This window comes from Phocoena sinus, chromosome 1 (genome assembly GCF_008692025.1).
Source record: "Phocoena sinus isolate mPhoSin1 chromosome 1, mPhoSin1.pri, whole genome shotgun sequence".
Lineage (NCBI taxonomy): Eukaryota > Metazoa > Chordata > Mammalia > Artiodactyla > Phocoenidae > Phocoena > Phocoena sinus.
In genome coordinates this window covers 124,295,756-124,322,168 of record NC_045763.1, presented here as the reverse complement: position 1 = coordinate 124,322,168, position 26,413 = coordinate 124,295,756, and the positions used below count along the sequence as shown (strand labels likewise).

Genomic DNA, 26,413 nt, shown 5'->3' with positions numbered 1-26,413 from the left:
TACAGTTCAAGGAGAGATGGTATCAACATTAAAACATTGCAAACTATAACAAAATTTTATCTGAAAGAAATTCAGGATTCCCTTAACTCTGACGTGATCCACAAATAAATTGTCTTTCTAAAGAACCTTAAGATTCTGCCAAGAGAAATAACAGAAATATAACCTGCAAAAAAATTATAATAGAGTATAGTATAAAAAAAAGGAAAAATGTTTTATAATATGAAGCATAAAGTATATTAAATAAACAAAGTTGGGGCAGGGAGGAGGAGAGAAGTACCTCACAAAGTAAAATATGTTATTCCCAAATAAAGTTTCTTTTTTCATAAGTAAAGATATTCATTAATTGTAACCTAAATAATCTACTGGTAATCTTGATTACAGACTGGACAATACCTCAACCTAACAGAATAAAATGAAAACATGTCTAAGAAAAGTATCTCCATATTTACTCCCCACCCCCTGCCCCAAAACAAATTAAACATGTGTCAAAGTGAGAATATATCGAATTCAAACCTCAATCATAAACCAGTACAAGAAGCTGGACTACAAGGCATAACAGATACATCTAATAACTGCAAAATTAAATCACAACCACACCCAGTTAAAAATTATACTGCCTTGATATCCTAAATGAATGCTTTCATAGTAATACATTTTCATCAAGCAATATTAAGTATCCTAGAAGATATGCAAGAGGAAAGACAAGAACAAGTCTGCTTTTCTTCTACCTCTCCTAAAGGGTAAAAGCTATACATTTAATAGGTATCTTATTCTACTTCTCCTGTGAACTCAAACTTAGCATATTTATAGTCAAAGAAGTTTACTATCAAGCAAGCTCTACCTTTTCCCTCAATGGGTTAAGAACCATTTAACTATAATTATTAGCAGAGAATAATACTTAAACTATATATTATATTCAATTTTTTGACTGAACAGCCCATTTTGTCATCTGCTTAAATGTTTAACTAGAAAATCAAAACAATCATTAGTAGTCCCAACCATGTTGTCCATGGTTACTTTATCCACATGCATAACTGATGAGAAAGATCAAGAATCCTTCTCTCATAAATTTCATTTCCAACCTGGAAGCTGTGTAATAGCTTTTTAAATAGTTTTTGAAACAAATGCTTGCCTTATGGGCTTAAGCAGTTCTATCATATATTTGTTTTGTTCTTCACATGTTCAAATGGTTCAAATTTGTATGTCTGTGGTCATAAATGAGGGTAGTTCTATAACTTCCTTCCCCCTACAGAAGAATTTAAATATCATCTGAAAGCATACTAAGGTTTGAAAGGAACAGGTGTACAGCTTAGTAAACATCAGCTTTCTGAATGACTTAACCAAAATCTTATGAAAGTCAACAAAAACCACAACAAATGTAATAGAATACACCATTAAGCATACATGCTGCTCAATGCTTCCTTTAGAATGTATTTTAAAAGAAAGTGGGAAAAAATGATGAAGCAGTTAACATTCATCAGAAGGGTAACAATGTTTTCCACATACCATAAAAACAAAGCTGTAGGCATAATTCTCAACAAGTCATGACCTGCACAACTCATATCCTGATTTCCACATCTAAAAATTAAAAATTATGTCACAGGTATTCTATGTGAATCTTCTATGCATTTTCTATCAAACTGTCAAGAGTTTAATACACATACGCAAAAATAAATAAAACCAAATCCTGATTAATTGAACAACTATGGATGTTGTACACTGGAATGGAATGGAAGAATGTTTAAATGATATTTACTGTGAACTGAAAATTACAGATATAATGTCTAATTCTAAAATATAATGCTAAAAATATTTCAGAAAGGTACTTTCCTTTCCTTTCTTGAGTTCCCAACTTAGTAGATGTAAAAGAGTAAATACAAGTAAGTTCTTTTTTTGATATGTGAAGTTTGTTTTTTCCCTCTGGGCACACTGAACTGACTGTATGAGTCTAATACACAGTCTACAGGTTGCTCTTGGATTGAATTCTTGACATCAGTTTGTTATTTTAGTCATTCACCCTTTTAATAGTGATTTTTATTATGCTGTACAAGTATTAGTACTACCCTGGGTTTAGCCCATGCCTTCCAGCTAAAAATTCAAACATTTTCAGAACTATCACTTTATTTTATCCAGAGCTACTGTGATGGTGATGGGGGGCAGCCTCAATTTTTCAAGCAGGAAAAATTACCTACAGGAAAAAAAAATCATTTGTAGAGGTTTTAAAACTAAGATATCAGAGACCTGGAATTCTTATCATCCCCTGGAGAGGTGACCAGAGTAACCCAAAGAGGTTTCAACAATTTTGCATACAAACAGAAAAAACTCAACACAAAATATGGCCACCATGGTCACAGTAAGTCTAAAAAACAAAGTGCCTCAATCTATTTTAAATCTTAATCACCAAAGAGAGTTTATATATTCAAGCCACACATCCCCCTCCCCAAATCTTGTTGTTCTAAAGGAAAAACTCTAAAAACAGGCTTTCCAACACTTAAAAATTATTTCCTGAAGAACAGAAGTTGATTTTTTTTTAAAATAAAAAAGGCTAGTATTAGCCAAAATTTGAAAACAGTTAACAGTTTCTAAAATCTGGAAATTGATCAACAGTCCTATTGCAGTAACCATTCCAATTACCTTCTGCATTAGCATTTATGGGAACAACTATGCACTATGGCTCCATCTTACTTTTCACTAGGCATTTTTTATAGAAGACATTCACATTCGGTATGCAAAACTTTTTAAATTAATATGTACATATTATTTAGGTACACTTTGTACCTTGTTTCAGATTTAGACTGTTTTCAGAACTACATGAAATGCTCTCAATAGAAATTTCCAAAAAGCAAAAATGTCCTCCATTCCAGTTGAACTCTAAATCCACACTATTTACTGAAAATATCCTCTGAACCAGAAGAGCTAGCGGTAGGGAGGGACCTACTGCAAATTCAAGCAGGCTTGTGCTTTGCAAATGCTTTCCTCCTTCCCAGCTCAATCCACTTCTCCCCCCTCCCCCGAGTTGGTTGCATATGCGATTAAGCATTTATGCATAGTCAACTCCACACATGCTATTTCCATATTAAAGCTTATAAGAAAGAACCGTGCTGGTACCCACCTAGAACATAGTCACTGCAGTCCAGCATTGCTGTGAAATCTTCTAGAGGTTCAGACAGTCCAAAGCAAGGAAGAAACAGGTAGCGGTTTGGGGTAGGGGAAAGAAGGTACTATTATTTCTAACAAATCTACACTATATTCTTAAAAGAACAAGGGTGGGAGGTGGAAAGTGGATTGGGGGAGAAGCGAAATACAACTTCAGTTACACCATAGCAATCTTCAACTGAATAAGGAAACTTCAGTTGCTCACAGGAGTTTTAGCCTCTCCTACCAGCTAGGACTGACATTGTCAAGGCAACTGAAGCATGAAAAGTTCCTCTTTTTGTAATAAAATAGAAACAAAGATTGCAGCTGGCAGTTTCCATAATGAAGCTTTATCAGTATGCGCGTGATTAGGGCCTTATGCAAATCTCTCCTCGTTAGCACAGCAGCCAGTACTTTGAAGTCCACGAACAATTCATTTACAGAATACACTGAAAGCACTCCCTGCATAATTTAAATCATTGCATAAATATTTATCAGTCCATTTGCATATTAATTGGCAGTGCATGAAGGGAAAAATTATCTCCTGAGTGCCAGCATAATAATTAGGAGGATAAAATGAGATTTCTTCCAATGGCCTGGCTTCTTGGACCTAACTTGAGATAGTACCAGGGGAGAAGGGAGGGACAGGAGACAGAGTTCTGTTAAAATGCCACTGAAATGACACGTACAAATTAGAAACAACTCTACAGTCTTAAGCACCTTTAATCTTATTCCTGCTGGCAACAATGACTTCAGTAATAAGGGGATTTGCAAAAAGCTTTCTACACAATCCAAATAATCCCAAGGAAACAATTAGCAAGGTAGAAGCAGAACATAGGGCTGTCAAGATGGTGCTAGCCTACTGATAGAGAATTTTCCGAATATTAACATACACTGTCAGGTGAAAGTCCTACTTTAAAACGAGGCACCAGTATAAATCTGGAAGCAGTGTAGGATCTATAAAATTATCTTCCAGAGTATGAAAATTCATTATCTACAAATGCTTTTATACTACCAAATTAACCAAATAGATTAGTTGAATACCACATATCATACAATATTCTTCCCCCATCAGAATCAATCTAAAGTGTATGACAGTCTGTTATTTACAATATCAATCATCAAAAAATGGGTCATGTAAATTGTAGAATTAGTATTTTCAAGTAAATTTCATTTAATGTATATGAATCTATAGACTCAGAATACTTACAAAAGAATATATTTATTTAAAGTGAATTTACAAGGTAAAACATCAACCCCAAATTTTTTAGGCATTACCGTATGACAACATTCCAATGTTATCATCATAGACAATTCAGGAGATTTGTAAAAACCCATGAAATAGGCATTATTACCCCCCTTTTAAAATAAGGAAACTGAGGCACAGAGAGCTGAAGTAGTTTATCTAATGTCACACTAATAATCTGGAGTCAGGATTTAAAACCAGATTTTGCTGACATTAAAATTTGAGCTCTTGGCTACTATTATACCTATGGACAAGTTATACATTTAAGGAACTGGTAGGCATGGGGGGCTTGAATCAAGCAGCAGACTAAAATAGCTTACTTTCAGTGTAGTAAGGAAGCCAATAATTGGTGACAACAATTTTGTGTTTAAAAGTCAAGGGTGTATGGATACACAGAAGAGTGCACTAGGCTTGAGGCGAGTTCTCAAGGGTATTATTCCATTAACAATTGCTTTTATTTAGAACTAATCTTCAAGGATGCCAAGTGTCTGATTTTTTAAAATATGTATGTACCTTTTCCCAACATTAAGGATGAAATTAAATTCAACATGCATATGAGGAAATGAAAGACAACATTTCTATAAGGGACCTTCAAAAGATTTCCCTGCAAGTCAATAACTTTGCTAGGAACAGAACCAAAAACCTTTCTTAACTTTTAGATCAGCACTCTATTTATACTGCTAGTTTTTCTATGTTTTACAGAACCACAAAATCCATAAAAGGAGAGGGTTTGGGGGAGAAATTTAACAATGACATGTAGTACCCATGAGACTTTCCCTCTTTGAACCTTCCTTTTCTCATCTGTAAAATGATACTATCTTTTTCATGAGGTTGCTGTGCGGATAAATGTGCTTGTGCTTCTCAGACTAGACCCTGGACTGGAGCATGAGGTAGTTGTGCCAGGGAAGACCTCAAGACACGATAAACATGATGCATCCTTTAAGAACATTGATTTTATTCAATAATGAATCATAATACTTTTTAGTAAAACAATCAAGAATATATTATGGAACAGAATACAAAATTCAAAAGAGTTTTTTAAGGTAGAATGTATTGGATTATACAACTTCTACTTGGTGGGAAAATATGAGAAGAAATGATGAATGTGAATAAATGCTTCTTTCCTTCCTCTTTTGCCTTCATCAAATTTTACATTTATTGCCCGTATTTATCATAGAATCTCTCTGCATCTCACCATCTACCTTTTCGTACTGCATGCAGTTAAAACCTCTAAACTACCTTTCTTATGCCAATTAGGTCTTTCATACATTAGTTAAGGATGACTTATAGCGACAGCCAGACAATCACTGCCAACGAAGGAGTATTTGCTGGAAGGTACCTTGCAGGGCAGGATTTCAGCAGTATAATAATCCTCCTCCCCCTCAGGCCAAGAGTCCCACAGGGTCTCTGCACAGCAGGCCTATAGCTCACTAACTCACACAGGTTACTATGCAAAGTGGGACCTCCTTCCCCACTGCTGCACAACTCACTATCTTCACTGCAGGAAGAGGGAGAGGGGCAAAAGAAGGAGGCAGCACTGAGATGCAGCTATCCAGAGTGACAGGAAGCCTCACCTTACCCAGGCAGCTGACTCGGTCACAATGGTGGGGGTGAGAAAACTCCCCTCCTGCCACTCTTGATCTAGGTACTTTGTGCATTCTAGAAGTCAGGCTTAAATACTAGAAGGTTGTCCAGGCCTTCTACAGTTGGACTGGGAGAGGATGGCCACCATTTCTCCTCTACAGTCCCTTAACCGTGGAACAGCTGATCTGAAAGAGGGAAAGAGCTTTTCCCACAAAGTCTCAAATGTTCACCTCATTTGGTCCTCTGTCTGAAATATCAGATTAAAACTTAACCTAAAAAGAATACCCCTTTTAAAAAGGAAAACCATTTCTGGGAAGTTTGTAGGATTGTTATTCACACTTCAGCATGAATTAATCCAATTAAATTGCTTTCCTTTAAGACCTAGTTTAGGAGTTGATTAGTGAGGTAATGGTTGTTTCCATTGGAAAACAGGCCAATAAACTCTTTTTTTAAAAAGAAATTTACTTTTTTTTGAAGTATGGTTGACTTACAGTGTTTCAGATGTACAGCAAAGTGATTCAGATATGTATGTATCTTTTTCAGATTCTTTCCCATTAAAGGTTATTACAAGATATTGACTATAGTTCCCTGTGCTATACAGTACATCCTTGATTTTTACCTATTTTATACATAGTACTGTGTATATGCCAACCCCAAATTTCCAATTTATCTCCCTCGCCCATCTCCCTTGGTAACCATAAGTTTGTTTTCTATGTCTGTGAGTCTATTTTTGTTTTGTAAATAAGTTCATCTATAGAATTTTTTAAGTTTCCACATATAAATGATATATGATATTTGTCTTTCTCTGATTTACTTTACTTAATATGATAATCTCTAGGTCCATCCATGTTGCTACAGATGGCATTATTTCATTCTTTTTAATGGCTGAGTAATGTCCACTGTGTATATATATCACATCTTCTTTATCTATTCATCTGCTGATGGACACTTAGGTTGCTTCCAGGTCTTGGCTACTGTAAACAGTGCTGCTATGAACATTGAGGTGCATGTACCTTTTTGAGTTAAGTTTTCTTGGGATATATGCCCAGGAATGGGACTGCAGGATCATATGGTAACCCTATTTTTAGTTTTGAAAGGAATCTCCATACTTTTCCCCATAATGGCTATACCAATTTACACTCCCACCAACAGTGTAGGAGGGTTCCTTTTTCTCCATACCCTCTCCAGCATTTATTATTTGTAGACTTATTACTGATGGCCATTTTGACTGGCATATGTGAATGATGCCCCCTAAGGCTGCAATACAGGGATTTCAGTGCTTAAAACAACAGCAACAACAACAAAAAAAACCCCAAAATGGAATGTCTACCATTTACTAAAAATTTAGATGGGCAAATACCAAGAAAGAACTTACTTTATCAATTTGGCTATTAAGCACTGCCAAATAACAAGAGATCTGAAGGATAATCTTATTTCACAAAAAGTAAACTGAGGCCTAGAGAATGACTCTTAGGTGACACAGCTATTAAGTAGCAGAGAAAGTGGGGGTGGGGGGTATATAATACGGAAGTATGAGAGGAAAATAAGTACAATAAAATATGCTGAAACTCTTACCACATGACACAGAGATCTGTAGTTGCTGGTCAATTAAAAAGGTCAACTTAAATATAAAACCATTTATACATACCTTAAACATTTCATTTTAACATAAAGCACAAAACTATACATTCATTCACCAACCTTTTGATGTTGGACTAAAGCCTTTGCTTTAAGTTTGGGTCCACTAATTTGAATTTCCTCTTCTTTCTGGGATACATCATGCCCTTAACACACACTCTAATATTTCCAGTTTCAATTTCTTTAGCTTTGTTTTTCAAGCTTATCACATTTTCACATTTTATGTATGTGTATAAAATAAATATTAAAAACTCAAGAAAAATTTCATGAAACAATGCTCCTTCCTAGGTGTAATGTACTGATATGTTCTAATACATTTCTTCTTTTTTTTAAATTGATTTAAACCTAAGTTGATTTCATGACCCATGGACTGAAAAACTGCTTTAAAAGACACGTGAAGCAATCTGAGTACAGAATCTTTTTCCTTCTTACTTACTTTTTTTTTTTAAGAATAATTTATCCCTGATATTTTACAGCTCCCTTGTTCTCATCTAATTCAGCAGTATTTTTTTTTTTTTACTTATTAGCCTTTATCAGATCTTTTCAAAGCATTCAACTTAAGTTTTCACAGAAACATCACTTCTCTCTCCCTTGATTTATATAATAATTATTTAAATTGTGTGATTAAAATAAGTATAAACCAGCATGAAAAGGCTTGAGAGCACAAACATGTAAATGACTCCTGATATCCATACAGCTTCAGCAGCAGCAGCAGATATGCACAGACATACTAAGGAGGAGGCATTCAGCATGCTGTCGGGGAATCATCAGTATGTTTCAAGCAAGAATTCTCAGGGCATCAGTTAATTGGATCAGTCATTTAAGAGGTGGTTTGTTAAGGAAGCTACCACACTAGAAAGCAGCTAGTATTAAGTGGCTCATGCTCTGGTGTCTTCCATAACCTGTGCTATCTTATTTTTCTACAGCCATGCCATAGCTCATTTACTGCTCAGTCCAACACTCCGGCATCTTTTCAGCAAACATAGCAACATCACAAAATCCAATCCTGAATTGCTTAGCTGTAAAAGTTTAAATCTTGTGTAGCTTTACTAAAGTTTTACCATTACACTAAATTTTTCTGTCTAGTCTATCTTACCATCCTGTTTCTTTACTTCTATAACTGTCTTTTATTTGTTCTAATGTAAAGAGTTTTGCAAAGTCATTTATTTCATGTATGAACACATTCAACAAGTATTTTACTAAGTGCTGCCAGACACCAGGATAGGAATTGGGTCTACAACGCTGAGCCAAAGAATGCTTACAATTCAATAGTAAGCAATCATCTAAATACAGAGTTACAAAGTGTGAAAATTCCATGGAAGATCAGGTGACAACATGGCTTTAACACAGGCCTATTATTTGTCTTGACATACTTGGCTACTATTAGAGTTCTCTAACTTCAAGAAATGGAATGTGACTTCTTCTCTGATTCCATTTACTAAATCCATGAAAAACAGGCTTTGTTTTATTTAAAACCACATGCTGCTTTGTTTATTGTCATTCGTCCTTTGAACTATTTTGTTTCACTTCTGATATTGGTAATTTGCGACTTCTCTCTTTCTATCTCTTACTCCCAGGTTTCATAAATTTGTGTGAAAATACAGGTAACACAAGTATCCCAAAGTTCTACATGAGATACAAAATCTAAAGATATACTCCTTCACTAAACTAATTAAAATGTTCTTCAGACTAATCGGATGTTATTAATATCTCTTACCATTAACAGTACAGTGGCAGTCATTCCATAAATATTTACTAACTCTCAAACTGTCTGAAATACCGTTCCCTCCCTATATCAACTAGTGAAAAGTCTATCTATGCTATAAAGACAGGCTCAAAAGTTATGACCACAGATCTTCATTCCCCTCACTGTCAAGTAACTATCTGTTTCCCTGAAATCATATAGCAATGATAATATCCCTCTCTTTTGTTTTTAACTTTCTACTTTGAAATAGTTAGAAATTCACAGGACTTTATAGAGACGGGTCTCATGTACTCTTCATCCAGTTTCCCCCACTGGTTACTACATCTTATATAACTAACAGTACCGTACAACTAACAGTACAAATCCAGGAAACTGGTATAGAGCATATGTAAAGTTCTATGTTATTTTACTGTCACGTGTGTAGATTCATGTAACCACCACTGCAATCAAAATACAGAACTATTTTTTCACAAAGAATTCCCTGCTGCTACCCCACTATAGGCATATCCACTCCTCTCCCTCTGGCTATTCCTAATCCTTGAGAATCACTCATCTGCCATCCATTTTTCTAATTTTGTCATTTTGGGATTATACAAATGGAATCATACAGTATATGACCATTTGAAGTTGGCATTTTTTACTCACCATAATGCCCTTAAGACCCATCCAAGTTATTCTGTGTATCAACAGTTTATTCCTTTTCATTGCTGAACAGAGTAGTGCATGGTATGGATGTACCATAGTTTGTCTAACCATTCACCAATTAAGGGACTTTTTCGTTGCTTCCAGTTTGGGGTCACTACAAATAAAGCTGCTATAAACATTCATACATGGCATGTACATAGGATCACAAGCTCCACCCTGGGAGGAAGTATTTGCAAAAGACATATCTGACTCTCATCTATAATATACGAAGCACATTCATGTACATATTTTTATGTGGACATAATTTTTTTTCCTCTGGGATAAATGCACAGAAGTGAGATTGCTTGGTCATATGACAAGTATATATTTAGTTTTAAAGAAAATTCCAAATATTTTCCAGAATGGCTGTACCATTTGACATTCTCATGTACAATTGTTGTTAGTTTTGGGTGTACAGCAAAATGAGATACATATATATATATATATATGTATTCTTTTTTAGATTCTTTTCCATTATAGTTTATTACAAGATATTGTCCTTGTTCCTTATCTGTTTTATATATAGTAGCATCTATCTGTTAATTCTGTTAAGATTTTAATAGATAAGATTATTCTCAAATTAATACAGGAATGCGGGCTAATTAGAATAGCTAAGAAAACTTTGAAAAAGAAAAATAAAGTGGGAAGAATCAGTCTTTAATTTTAAGACTTTTTATATAGCTGTAGGAATCAAACCTCAGGGCTTGATCCGTAGAGGCATTGACACATTGATCAATGGAATAGAATAGAAAACCCAGAAATATCCACACAAGTACAGCCAATAGATTTGTGACTAAAGTACAAAAGCAATTCAGTGGAGGAAGAATAGTCTTTTTGACAAATGATTTGGGGAGGGGTGGGGGAAGAACCTTTAACCTAAACCTCACACTAGGATAAAAACAGAAGAAAATTTTCAGGATGTAGGGCTTGGTGAAAAGTGCTTAATCATGACACCAGGAGCACAGTCCATAAAAGAAAAAAATTGATAAACTGAAAAATAAACTGAAAAATTTATCCAAATTAAAAAGGTTTTCTGTGTGCAAAACTCTGTGCTGCAAATCAAGGAAAGACTAAGATAGAAGAATACTAAAGAGACAACATGACAACTAAATGCAATGCATGATCCTGGATTGGATTCTTTTGCTATGAAGGGCATTTCTGAGACAACTAGAAAAATTTGGATATGGTCTATGGATTAGTTGATAGTAATGTATTATTGTAAATTTCTTGAGTTTATGTTTGTATCATGACTATGTAGAAGAATGTCCTTATTTGTAGGAATTATACACGGAAGTATTTGGAAGTGATGGACCATCAAGTCTGAGACCTACTCTCAAAAGGTTCAGGGAAAAAGTTACTTGTATTATTTTGCAACTTTTCTAAAAGTCTAAAATAATTTTAAAAGAAAAAGAAAGATTTAGCAAAGAAAAAAGGGAAAACGAAAAGAGATCAACAAACTACCATACACAGTTTTATTATCCTAGTGGAGTCTTGCTCTCCCCACTCCTCAGAAATTTCTGATCACAAGATGTGTATTAACACCGGCAATACTATAATTCTTACAGAATTGTGAAACGTATAGATAACCTAGCATGAGAGTGCACTTGAAACAAATTAAACAGTATTCTGATGGACATCTCAAAATATGAAGGATCTACATTCTAAAGCTCTACATTGAATTAATGGAAGTTCAGTAAAATTTATACTCAGATCTAAGCACTGAGTATTGAACAACTTTCCACCGTTGGTGTCATATCACTTATTTATTATCCAAAGAAAGAAAAAGAGCTTGAAATCCATTACAACCAAAAACTCTATTAAATATTTTAGAAACTCAGTTAATTTTAAATAAAATCTACCCAGGCATAAGAAAGTATGAGAAAATGAATTTTAAATGTGGTGTCATAGATATATTGTCATGTTCTTTTAAAACTATTTTAGTGGCACTACAATGTGTTATGTCTAAACTTCCCACTTAGGAGACCCTGAGCAAAGGACGTCACATCTGTTATGGGTTGAACTGTGTCTCGCCCAAGATGTTAAAGGCGAATACCCAGGATCTGTGAATGTGACCTTATTTGGAAATAGGGTCTTTGGAGATGATCAAGTTAAGATGAGGTCATTAGGATGAGCCCCAGTCCAATACTATTGCTGTCCTTACAAAAAAGGAAAATTTGAACACAGAGACAGATACATACAGAGGGCAGACAAGAAGAGAGGCATGGTACAGATTCTCCTTCACAACCTTTAGAAGGAACCAACATTGCCAACACCTTAATCTTGAATTTTTAGCCTCCAGAACTATGAAACAATAAATTGCTGTTGTTTAAGCCACCTGGTTTGTGGTACTTCCTAGTATCCCTAGGAAACTTAACACAACATTTGAACCTTATCATTTGAAAAATGGGAATGATTATGCTGTCTCCCAAGACTGTTCTTAAAATTAAAATGAGAATATTAGTTATTTTGAAAATAATCAGGAATTATAAAAATGATAACTGTATTACTCTAATATCTTGATAAATATTCAATAAATACTACTCAAGATTTTTCTCCTGTTACAACAAGAAATTTTAAGTGATGCTTTTGAATATTTCCATGTTTTTTAACTGACTTTTAATCCATAGGCCAGAAAATTATCTTTACTGTACATGGTAAGAACAGTTTTATTAATGTTTGAATTAGCTGAACATGGCTGAAGAAGAATTTGGTTTCCTTTTTCTCATGTTTTAATCTTTAAATAACATTTCTTAAGAAGTATGAGTTTTCTCTTTTGAAAACTTTTTGAAAACTTTTTTAAAAACTTTTTTTTGCAATATGATTGACATACAAAAAGCCATACGTATTTAATATATACAACTTTAATGTATACAAACTAGATAAGTTTGGAGATAAATTATACATCCGTGAGACTACAACTAAAGCCATAAACTTATTCATCATCTTTAAAAGTTTCCTTTGTGTCCCCCGCCCTGTTTTTTAATTAAAAATTTTTTTGTGTGGGGCAAGAGCAAGTAACTAAGATCTACCCTCTTAGCAAATTTTAAAATATATAATACAGTACTGTTAACTAACTATAGTCTTCAGAAAACTTAAAATCTAACTACCCGCCCCCCGCCCCAAGAAAGAAAACCCACTAATGCCCCTCTGGCCACATAAGCACTATACAGCAATCCCAGGCAGTTGTGATTCAGAGCACTGGAAACAATCAACAGCACTGGGATGGCCAAAAGTGGAGGACAAAAGAATATGAAGGGTTTAACAAGTTGACCATCCAAAAAAAACCAAGACATAGATTTGTGCATAATGCTTTCTTCTCTTTGCTCTACTTCCTGTACCGCTGTACTTTTCCATATATTAAAAATGAAAGCATGCATGTAGATGTGTATAGCATATATCCAACAGAGTAGGAATTCAATTAATGTTTGCTGCCCCAGCCCTACTTCACCTCCTTCCCTTCTACTCAGAGGATGATGAGTAGTTTCAAGTAATACTTAGGGTAGTTAATAACTTTGTAATCTCATCATAATGTCACTGTAGCAATAAATTTCATACCACCTTCACAAGCTCCAGTTAGTTAGAATTTAACTAAAAAAATAATAAAATTTGTCAATGTATCTCACTTTTTATAAAGCTCTAACACATGACCATCTAGAACAGAAAGGTACCAGAAAATCTACTTTACATTATTTCTCATTTTGAATAGCAGAGATTAAAATGCAAATAAATTACAATTCTTTGGTATAAGAGCTCCACATTACCAGGAATAAAACAGTTATGTGACATGGGCTACTACAAAATGTACTTTTTTATATCTCATTGTCTACATTCTGTGCACCCCCACCCTCTTTTGGCCAGGCAGGTCGTGGTGGTAATTTAATGAAAGATTCCTGGGGAAAGGTGAATTTCAAGGGATAAATCAGGTTTTAAGGCAAAGATTCTCCTGGTTTGGGCAAACTCACTTACTAAAGAAGAGGAATTTTCTTTATACTTCCATCATTACATCTTCATTTAAGATAATCAGATTTTGTTTATCCCAAAGCCAACCAGACACTTGAAATGTCTTAATTTCTGACTAATACTCTTTGCTATAACATCAAAATTTTTTCATTAAGGGTGTCAACTAATTTTGAAAGGTCTGTTTTAAAAATATTTTAGGAAAATAATCATTGTTTGATGATCAACTATAATAAGTAAAAACACTGGAGAGACAAATGTTCAGTCTCATTAAATATACCTCTGGACTTGCTCAAAGTAGCTTAGTTTAAACATGTATTTATAATATACAAATATATACTTTTCGAGGAGGTATAAAACTTACACCTTGAAATTACATTATAAAATAGCTAATATGATTTCTATAGGTAAAATCATTACAGAGGAAGACACGGTTTTATGGTTTCTCTACACTACCTCAGTATGTCTCTAAAGTGCTCAGATTTTTGAATGGGTGAATTAAGAGAGGAAATAATTCCATAGTTAGTATCAGTAAACAAGGGATAGGTTGGATTTACGATTAACTTTTTATTCCAAAAATAAACAGACTTCATAGTTTAGTAACAGGCTTTGACATCAGAGAAAACTGTGTTTAAATTCCAGTTCTAGAATTCTAAAATTCTAAACTATATGACCCTTCCTAAGCCTCAGTTTCCTCATCTGTAAAACAGGTGCAACCACACTCCCAAGGGTTCTCCTCAGATTTGAACAAAATGTATCCAAAAGCTTCAATGGCCCCTAGTAGTTAATTAGTGGTTGTTAATATTACTGTTAATAGATAAAATATTTTACGTAGAATAAATAAAACCATTTCTTCTTTGCTGTTGCTACAGTAACATATTCAGTTACACAAAAGGAAAATCCATATGAAATGTCACTGTGGTTTATTCCCTTAGGCATGTTAATTTATATTTAAGGTACTTAAAAAAAGGCATGAGACTAGGAGTCTAGATTCTGATCTCAGCTCTACACTGGCTAAGGAAGCACTGAACTTCCTTAAAAAAGTTACTTCATCATTGGTAAAATGTAGGTTATAATATTTTGATTATAGATTAATTTTATAAAACTATTATTTACAAAGAACTTCTATTAAACTACCACATAGGGATTATTGCTAATGTTATATTATCACGATAAAGATGATACTTAACATTTACCCTATTTGCATTAATTTCACAACTTTTTCAAAAGAAACCAGAGCCTAATCTAAGTATTAGGGCAATCCTAAACTATTTTCCATTGAGGGCTAGGGCACAGGCATTCTAAGCATAACTCAATTATATCAATAAATATCAAACAAATTTCAGAGTTAAAAATGAAATATATATATTTAAGTCATTTTTATAGCCATTCCACAAAATTAAAGGCAATCATCATAACACCTGGATTTATCAGAGGCCACTAAATTAATAGCTTTTATTAGCAGAAAATATTTACCAGGTATAGAAAGACTGCATTCTTTCTTTGAATTGATTCATTGAAAACAGAGTAGTTTGGTAATTAAAAAGTCAGGAAAGCTCTTCTTACTTTTCCAGTCTATGAATACAAAAAGAGAAAAAGGCAAGACTGAGTAAGTCGTATAAAATAACCTAACACTTTAAGTGGGAACAATTACAAACAGTGGAGAACGCTGGATTACCCATCAAGGTATGGTTAGCTGCCTAAACATAAAAGTGATTAGAGGCAGGCAGCTCTCTTTTGCCTACTTCCTCATCTACAAAATGGAGTTACTAGCACTTGCCCTTACTTCAGAAACGTGGAGGTAAATCAGAAAGTTCTTGGAACATGTATTATAAGGGGGTGGTCTTTCATGAAGCTAGATAAAAAAGCCTACTTAGTATTTTCTTTAAAGGGTATATTTCATTAACTTAACAAAAGACCCCCAAATCCAACACTAACCTCCCTCCAAATTCACAAGTATCTATTTCAACTGGCTACACCCACACACATAGATGATAGACATAAATGAATACAGATTGCTATCACTGTATTCTGGAAAAAGGTGCAAGATTACATTTTGTCTTTGAAAAATGAGAAAGATCAATACTTGGCACACACAGGTGTGTAAATTTACCATCACTGGTTGACCATCACATTCTTTGCCATGAGGCCTCAGAACCCTAATAGTAGGTTCAAGCAGCCAGCCTTAACAGATGAAGAGGAGATGGTACGTGCACTGACTCTTATTTGCCAACTACCTCTACTACATAGCTTTGTTTGAATTAGTACAACTAATCAGTAATTGGTATAAATTAGTATAACTGATCGAGTAGTATAACATTAATGAAAACCATCTAAGTTTTATATAACAGTACTCGTTAACTAGATCATATAATTTTTTTCTATACATTCTGTGATGTTCCTAACTACTTCATGAAACTTTGAACCAAGAGCTTAGTTAAGTTCAATGGTGCAAACAAAATCAAATATGTAAATAGTTGAAACTATCTTCTTAAAAAGGAGTTATTTTTGTGAGAGAAGGGGCTTATAGTAGCTCATAATACTTGAAAATAGAGATCAACATTAAAATTCTGCCACCATTCTCCAACAGTGGTCAAAAATTTACTAAGACATTTTATTATGTTATACAACTGAAAAGAAACTGAATTTTTTCTCTCTCTTGAAAAAAAAGTCTGATCTATATGTACTTTAACTTCTTTAAAAGAATTTTAAAATTGTTAAGTTGTAAGAGGATATACCTAAAACAAAAAGCAAAACAAAACAGAAACACATGAACAACTAAATACACAAAACAAATATAAACTTCAGCACATCCACCAAACTCCTCCAGAGCAGGAACTATAATGAATAAGGAAAACCCACCTACTCCTCCTCCTTTAGACCAATGTGATGGTTACAAACTGACAAGCTCTTTCTGGCTGTCCACTGGCACATCTACAGACCTCTTATTCTTTTGAAATTTCCCCAACTTAAATTGGATGCAAATAAGCCAGGTGTGGTCCCTACAAAAGTAATCCTGCTAGTCCCTACTGAGCTGCCATAGAAACATGCACAGCTGGCAATGGCAAAGAGGTTGTGTACTGGCCTCAGACTAGCTTAAAAAGTTTCAATACTCATTGAATGAAATAACAATTATGGTATCTTAGTAAAGAACAAATACAACAACAACAACAACAAAAATCTCTCTTTGCTTGAAACATTAAGCAAAATAATGGAAAGTATTTTCTTCTCGTCCAAAAGTGGCTTTCAGCCTGGCAGCAGCTATTAATGTGTCTGTGAAAAGTTACAATTACCAATGGCAACCATTCTTTTACCAAAGAAATATATTTTATGAGAGTACTCCCTGTAGGTCACTCAATGTAATAACCAACATCCAGAGAGAAACAATACAAAGTCTAATCTAAACAGTAGTAAATACCATGTATCTTTTCCTTAAATAAATTCAGTATGACTCTTCACTGATTTTACTAAAAATAAAGGTTTTTACAGCAGTGATTCTTAAAGGGCAGTACCTAGATCAGCATCATCAGGAAAATTATTGGAAATGTAAATTCTCAGTCCCCTACCCCAGAACTACGAAATCAGAAACTCTGGGCATGGGAGGTCTAGCAATCTGTGTTTTCACAAACCCTCTAGAAGATTCTGATACACGCTAAAGTTTGAGAACCACTGATTTACAGTGCCAAATTTCAGAGGAGGCTGAAATATGAAATAGAAAATGCAATGCTGACCCCTTGGAAGTAAGGCATAGTAACAAATGTAAAGGAAAACTCACTGGCCTCCTGAATTAAGTCTCTTTGCTAGTATCTCACTGTCTAAAATATACGCAGAAATTAACAGTGGTACATCATGTCTGTCTTTCCTACACATGCCAAGCACAAAAGGAAAATCAGAAGTGTCTGTTCCTGATTACTCAAGGAGAGGAGGATCCTTGCATGTAAGACTCAATCCACTGCCATTCCCAGCCCATTACCAACCACAACCCATTTCCAATCACTGAGGTCTTCAGACACGGGGCAGCGAACCTAACCATTTATTACTTTATAATAAAAGAGAGATATCTTTTTTTCAGATATCAAACATGTATGTAGGGATGAGCCTGAAGTTTGAGTCATAAATTTTAACCTTCCTCACTACAGTTGGCCCTCCATATCTGTGGGTTCTGCATCCACGGATTCAACCAACCAATGTAGATCGAAAATATTAAAAAAAAAAAAAAAAAAATTCAGAAAGCTCCAAAAAGCAAAACCTGGCAACTACTGACAGGGCATCTGTATTATATTTACAACTATTTATGCAGCATTTACATTGTATTAGGTATTATAATTAATCAAAAGATGATTTAAAGTACTATTATCAGAGGATGTGTATAGGCTATATGCAAATACTTTGTCATCTTATACAAGGGACTTGAGCACCCTTGAGTTTTGGTATCCACAAGGGTCCTGAAACCAATCCCCCCAGTGCCAAGGGATGACTGTACTTGTAAAAAAAATTTTTAAGAAACATACATGGATGCAGTTCTTCCTTAGTATCTAACGTATTAGATAGTTCATGTACTACAAAATACTCTTTTCATTTTTCTATTAACTTCTGTATAACCATTTATAATTTCTTCCCTATTTCCTTTAAGACAATGGGCAGCACTTCAAAAAAAACTCAGCCCAGGTAGTGACATTAAAGTGATCAGAGAGATATATTATGGAGAAAAACTACTGGGTGAATCAAATATTCCATATATCATTAGAATCAATGAATTCAAGCCAGTTGAATAGTTTTCTGAAGGTCATAATTTAAACTAAATTGTTAAATACCTTCAGTATTATACCTGCAGAATGTACTTTAAAAATCATATTTTAAGTAAATTGAAGACAGGTCACAATTTACAAAAAAAAAAAAAAACACAGGAAATTCAAAGGAGAGTGTTTATGTACTTACTCCCAGGATTATTCTGTAATCTCTTTTGTGATAAGAAGTATGATGAAACTTACTCAAAGGTCAGATTCTTGACTTTACGAACAAGGCAGGAAGCAGAAATGAATATACATTTGACTTGTTTTCTCCTGCTTGTTACTTTCTTTTCTTAAATTAGAAAACACTTGAATTATAGGAACATTTTTACTCAAATATTCAAGGAACATTTTTACTTAAGGGATAAATTCAAATCTCAATTTCTAAGCTTAACGTATTTCCAGCAGTCTCTATTCTTTTGGAAAAAGAAATATAAAGAAAACAAATCCTAAGATCATCACTATTGTCATATAATTAAAAAAAAATTCTACATCAAAGCAGCAATACAGAATAAATTTAAGTAGGAAACTGATTCACAGGCTCCTCTTTCTCTTTGTTAAATATTGGTGTTCCTTCAGGCCCACCCTTGGTCCACTGCTCACTATACCAGTGACTGCCAAAGTATTGTCTTTGTGCCACTAGTGGGCCAGAACTGATCCAATAATGCCAATTTCATTGACTTTGATGTTTGACTGTGCGCTACATACTAGTGGTGCATGCTGGTTGCCATTCCAACTCTCCCACGTGGATAAGGGCAATGATAATCAGATCAAGGGAAAGACCTGAATGCTTAAGTCCCCCTAGTTAGTGACTCGTTCAGGAATGAACTGTATCCCAGAAGTTTACTCAATTCTGGCTGATGAAATCAAGGAAAGAGCTCATGAACTTTTACTCTCACTTTGAATACAGACAGTAAGCAGAGACTCTCCTTCCTTTGGACACGAACAAGGAAGCATATTTTCCTGGCTGCTGCTGGAAGTTGTTTTGCAACCATAAGGAAAAGAACCTGAGGGCACAGAAACACAAAGAGCCCAGTTCTACCATGCTTGAAGCTTCTGATCTCTTAATCTTGTAAGCCAAGTCAAACCAAATATTTGGGAGTGCGTGTGTGCACATGTGTGTATACACACATACAATTTTCTAACGTGAATTTGAGAGAAAGCCAGTAGGACAGTGAAACAGGCATGCCAGATCTCAGGAGCTCCAAGCCAGCAGCATTTCTACAGGGTAGTCGTACTTCATTTTGCCTACTATGAAGGGACAAGAGCCCCTACAGTAATGTCACTCAGATAATCTTCTACTACCTCAGACCATTTGGGAGACAAAATGAGGCTATTAAAATTACCTATTCTAAGCTTGAATTTGCTATTAAACAGATTTTATTTTCACTTTAGAAAAATTCCCCAACAATAAGCTAACATGCTATAGAAGAATGTTATGCTTAGTGTGAAAGAGGGAAGCACCTAGCACCTCCTCCCACCCTGAAAAAATATCAATAAAACCTTAAAAGAAAAAAGTATTGTATTGTAGACCACCCCTAACAATCTCCTTCTACTTAGAGAGACCATCATCTTCCAGACAACTCACCATTCTGGCTGAGCCCCTTCTTACAAATATACCATTCCTTTGTACTACGATAATCTCAATACTTAGAGAAAAATTAGACAGGAAGATGCAGAGTACAGGCCATTAAAGAAAATAAAAGTGGCACAACTGATCATAACATAATCAGCTTGTGCATACTGCCAATGGACATTTTCCAAGGTTTTCCCTTATCATTTAACAAGAATAGTTTAAGCACCATTGTCCTCTATCACTAGATTTAGAATAAAATCTAACATAAAAGGTAACCTTTATCTCTCCTGGTTCTTACAAACAGCAAAGGATAAAAATCTTAGAGTTTTAGAGCAGAGAGAAATGTTAACAACAATCGATGCAATCCCTTCATTGTACCAACTAAGAAATTGTGTGCAAGTTTGCATGATTTATTTTGGAACACCCTGTGAGTGATGGCACAGCTGAAATTCAGATCCATTTTCTGATTTTTAGTCCATATAAGTGCTCTTCACATTGACCACCTCCCTTTTAGAAATGCAAAAATATTTTCCAACAATTTTATAAAGTCACTTTTTAAAAAGTGATCAATGTCATGTCAACCTTTTTAAGTATACTGACTACTGATCATTATTCTCTAACAGTCACTTTATAATAAGTGTTTATATATTCATTCATTAATTCATTCACTCAACAAATAACTTTAAGAAATTATTATGTATAGGGCTCTGTACTCTGCTCCACAGGGCCAGAAAGATCAATCAGACATGAAAAGCTATCAGACTGAAAGCAATCAGACTGAAAAGCTAGAACAAGACATTAGAAATCTATAATTTAAGTAAAAGCTGAGAAATGTTTTTACTTTTTGTTAAAAGGGAACAAACATATGCATATTTTAAGAGAGAAATATGAAAAGAGATTTCATGAAAACTACATTTTCTCTTACAAAAGAGAAAATGTAGTTTTCATGAAATTTTAAGGATTCCTTACTTATGTTGAAAACCTGTAAGTAACTAGATATTTACAGAATAAAGTTTATTTTTTAAAAAGTAGATTAAATACTTAAATTCTGTAACGTATCTAAGACACTATGATCCTTTGCCATTATCTCTTGTCTCCTACGTAAAAACCTAGATTTATAATTCAACTAAGTTTAGTTCCACTGGCTGAATACAGAATAGGGTAAAAATAAGGGTAATTTACAACAACCGAGTCAGTAAAAGATAGGAATTTAAGTTATGACAATCTGGCGTGATTTTTACGCCATCATAAAATTAAAATTAATTACCACAAAACGTTAGGCCATGTTAGGCCACCAACATAAATACACCGGGAATTCCCTGGTGGTCGAATGATTAGGACTCCTCGCTTTCACTGCCGAGGGCACAGGTTCGATCCCTAGTCAGGGAACTAAGATCCTACAAGGCAGCGTGGCCAAAAAAAAGAAAGAAAATGCATAAAATGCATACACCACCACAGGGATGTACACCAAGCTCATGGGCCTTACAGCCTTTGCAATTTCTGTTCCTTCAGTCTAAGATGCTTTTGCCCAGGTGGCTTCTTTTTATTTGTTATTCCAGTCTCTGACTGAAAGTCATCTCCTCAGCGAAGGCTTCCACCATGCAATGTAAAGAACATTCCCCGGCCCCCACTGCCCTGTCACTATCACGTCACCCCATTTTATTCTATGTTCTCATAATTTTAAAACTTACTCACTCCACTAAAAGGCAGGTTTTCTGGGCGCAGGCATCTTTTTAGTCAGTCTTATTCACACTGGCAACCTTAGTGCATGATAGAGCGCGAGAGGTGCTCAAAAGTATCTGTTGAATGAATGGTGCCTATAAAGTCAGTAAGAATTAGATCAGGGATATCAGCTTAAGTCCACAATAAAACAAACTCCTTGAAAGAAACTATTTCCGAAAAAGACAGGACTATGTGCTCAGAGAACTCATCTACTGATCTTTAATAAGAGCAGCACTCCTAGCAAAACCCTACTATAAGTATACTCCTGACAGCAAATCTGAAATTCAAAAGTTAAAAAAAATTCTGTCTAGCAAATACTTCTTTTTAAAAGTCAGGGCCATAGGAGAAAAAGACTAGCTTCTGGTTTGTGTTCTTGGCCATTTAAAAAGTAACAAGTTTTATTTTATTTACTATGTTTCCCCTAGATTAGCAGGGGTTCTCAGAAACAATAAATTTAGAACTGTCTTCTAATTAATGAACGTGAAATCTGGGAACATTCTTAGTAGAAATTCCAGATTCAAACTATAAATCAAGACTGACATTCAGGATCTTGGTAAACAGGGGTAAGCCTAGTTAATACCTAAATTAAAATTTGCTCAGCAGCCTATAAATAGACACAAATCTTGCAAGAAACTCAGCCATTCCAAATCACATCTTGGAGACAGACTGTGCCTTTTAACTTTGCAAAATAAGACTAATCATGTTGGGAGTCCTGTTGAGACTCCAGCTTCTCTTTGAAAAATTCTGAATAAGAAGTCAATCCCTCTATTTGCTACGGCTGAACAAGAAAGCACACTATTACAGGAAAACGGATGAATCATTTATCTGTTAGTCAAGCATTTACTATGCACCAAGGTGTTAAAAGAGGTGTGTAGTTTACTTAGATTTACCCATGTTACTGATTTCTTTGCTCACTATTCCCTCTTGCATCTCGGTCTTTCCTTCTGAGTTCAATGTCCCTCCTTCTTAAGTACATCCTTTAAAAGTCCCTTTAGTGAAGGTATGATAGTAGCCAACTCAGTTTTTATTTGTCCAACAAAAGTTATTTCATCTTCATTCTTGAATAAAAGTTTAGCTGGGTAAAAATTTTAAGGTTGGTAGTCATTTTCCCTCGGCATTTTACACTGTCATTGTCTTCAGGCTTCCATTTGTTGCTGCTGAGTACTGTGAAAGTGTGGCACTTTTATGGGCAATTATCTATTCTTCCTCTATTAAGACATTCTCTTTAAAGCTGATTTTCTGCAGTTTTACTATAATATATATAGGTACAGAATTTTTATCTACCCTGCCTGGGCTTTTATCCTGCTGCCTAAAACTGAGAATTCATGCCTTTCATCAGTTCTAGAAAATTCTTAGCCAGTGTGTATTTGAATTGCTAATAGCTGAGAATCATCTCTATTATCTCTGGAACTACTGCCACAATTAGATGCAGTTTAAACTTGCTCATTCTATTCTCCGTACCTCTTAACTTCTCTTTCATATCTTTCATCTACAACTATTGCTATTCATCTGCTTCTTTTCCTCACATCTGTCATTAACTCGTTCTTCAAAAAGTATACCTAATCTACTCTTTAACTTGTTCACTGAGTCTCTAAATTTCATTAACTATTTTTTTCCTTTCTAGAGATTATCTCTTTGCCAAATCTACTTAGTCATTTTCACAGTTTGTTTCTTGCTCATGTTTTCAATCCCCTTTTATTACTAAAACATTTAAAAATTAAACAGTAAACCCGATTGATTCCAATAATCTAAAGTCTGTGGGAGGCAGCAGGGAGTCTACTTCTATTGTTGGTTGTTTTGCTGCAAGTCTGATGTTGGCTTGTTCCTTCCTAGGTTCTGTAATTTTGGGTTATAGACTCATATTTAGAAAACTAATCTGGAGGAGTCTGAGAAGCATAGGTTGAAAGTACATTCCTTCAGAAAGGCCATACATTTGCCTCTGCCCTACCTGAGGCACTTCTAGCCTGGGATCACTTTTATTTCTTGGCTTTGGGTTTCCCAGACCACACAGACAGTATAAATTTAAACTTCAAATCTGTATTTAAAAAGAACTAAGGTTACAGATTCTCAGGGAAGACTTGTACATAGATGTAAGGTTAAGTGACAAGCCTTCATTGCAGCACTCTGATGGTAGATGGATTTTTTTCCTGGCCTACCCTTTAGCTAAGGGTGTAGGTCTTTAAGAATTCCAAGCTTTATGCGGGGATCTCAGCTCCATTTCCCCACCCTGAAAAGTCCAGTTTTCTGTCTAGAACAGACATTAAAACACAAGGCTCTGGAGGGTGGTTTGAACAAAGGCCCTTAGGGCAGCCCCAGTGTTAATTTTTGGTGACCATACATTTTCCTCTTCATGGACCCTGTGGAAATCCCTCATATCCTTGAGCTTGCATGAAAAACATGTAAAGGGATGTTATAGGCATTTGTAGGAGTCTTGTAGAATTTCTCTGAATAATCCATTACAGTGCCAGAGGTCTCTGAGAATAAGGTGTAAAATAAACAATTTCAATCTTCAAAAGCAAGCTCTAAGTGTTGTTTGCTCCTCTGTGTTGCCATAGCACAGTGTATCCTCTATCACAGCTCTTCCTTTACTCCACTCTTGTCACTGTGGTTTAAGGTCTCCTCCCCTGCCCTGATTTTAAAAGACATTTCTAGTGCTCAGTAATCCAAGGTAATGTGTCAAAAATGACGTTACCTCAGTGATTCCTGCCTTGGCTACAACAAGAAAATAAGAATCAGCAGACTGTTTCTTTAGCTATACTATAACTTTGGTGATAAGGGTCAAGCATAGTGACATGGTTTACAAGATGCTCTCTAAATTTTTTAAGAATGGAGATCTACCAAAGAAAGGTTTTGAAAAATGCTCTTAACGGGACAGCAGGAATGGACAATTATCGGCTGATTCTGGGTCATGTGTCACAGTAATCTAGATGGTGGTAGCTTAAACTCAGAGATAGAAGCTACAGAGACATATTCTACACATTTTTTAGCAGTAAAACTGACAGGTGTCTGATTTGATGTGAGGGATGAGAAAGGGATTGACTCAGGCTAGAGAAAATGAACCAGAACAAAGAGATGAAAGTTACAACAAGGGGACATATCTCAAATTAATATTAAGGGAGAACTATTTAAAAATTAGCATATTTACTAAAAAAAAAATGGAATGATTCTGATTATACCACTCACAGTTAAAACTTTGTCATTGTATTTCATTTGATGGGCACCAGGAAGTCAACTGCAGCAATTATCCAGGACTTCTACTATCTGGCCATAACCTTCTCTTCCAACCTGACCTTTCACTATTCCTTTACCTTCCCTAAACTTCAGTTAAATGGAGTTACTCATGCTCACAATTTTCTGTGACTGTCCTGTATTTTCTCTCCTTTGTTCCACTTGTTCCTGCGGTCAGAAACCCCTCTAAGTATTCAGATTCTACCCATCCTTCAAGATCTAGTTCCAATGCGAGTTCTTCAATGCAGCCTGCCATAAACAGCCTTCTTGAAAAGAGTTTCTGTGCCTTATTCAACTCTGGAGCTTTCTGAAAATCTACCACAATGCCTTTTCTGAAGGCACTGAGAAATGAATACTTGATGGGGATGCTAGAGAAAAAATTAAATTCCTTGAAGGGAGGCTGAGCTTGAACTCTGATTTCCCTTCTAAATTTTAAGATTTTGTGATTCTATAACACCTCTATTCAAACAGTCTTAAGATGTACCTAAAGAACTATTTGCTTTTAATATGTTAAATATTTATTGAACAGTCTTCTTGTACCAGATACTGTATTAGGTAGGCTTCAATGAGATCCCATTTAATCCTACCAAATTCTCTGAAGCAGTTATTCTTTTTAACTTTACAAAAAAAAATTTTTTTTAAGCAGTGTTGTTGTTTTTTTAATTTTGGCTGCGTTGGGTCTTCGTTAAGCGAGGGCGGGCTACTCTTCCTTGCAGTGCACAGGCTTCTCATTGCGGTGGCTTCTCTTGTTGTGGAGCAGGGGCTCTAGGTGTGCGGGCTTCAGTAGTTGTGACACACGGCCTTCAGTAGTTGTGGCACATGGGCTCTAGAGCGCAGGCTCAGTAGTTGTGGTGCACGGGCTTAGCTACTCCGTGGCATGTGGGATCCTCCTGGACCAGGGCTCGAACCCGTGTCCCCTGCATTGGCAGGCGGATTCTTAACCACTGCGCCACCAGGGAAGTCCCCTATTCTTTATTTTACAGATAAGAAAAAGCAGATTCAAGCAGATTGTCCTAATACAAATGCTATAAGAGTGGCAGAATAAAGGTACAAACTTTAACTTGAAGCCTACTGCCCTTAAACCAACATCACAGCTGCCAACCAATTTAGAATTTAATTTCCACATTTAAATAAAGAAAAATACATTG

At 35.2% G+C, this 26,413-nt stretch overlaps 1 protein-coding gene across 11 annotated transcripts in view; it reads right to left on the bottom strand.

The window, feature by feature from the left end:
- POU2F1 (POU class 2 homeobox 1) overlaps positions 1 to 26,413 on the bottom strand; it is a 189,255-nt gene that overhangs the window by 97,930 nt on the left and 64,912 nt on the right. For 2 of the 11 annotated variants that reach the window (XM_032623949.1, XM_032623939.1), the window contains exon 2: positions 15,426 to 15,524. The exons of 7 other annotated variants lie outside the window; for them this stretch is intronic. Coding sequence is in view for 2 of the 4 variants with exons in the window: in XM_032623923.1 (XP_032479814.1) it covers positions 3,113 to 3,140 (28 nt within the window). In the remaining 2 variants the exon portion in view is untranslated. Of the gene's footprint in view, positions 1 to 3,112; positions 3,312 to 15,425; positions 15,525 to 26,413 lie in introns of those variants that run through there. 2 more of the 11 variants (XM_032623923.1, XM_032623930.1) reach the window with 1 other exon arrangement.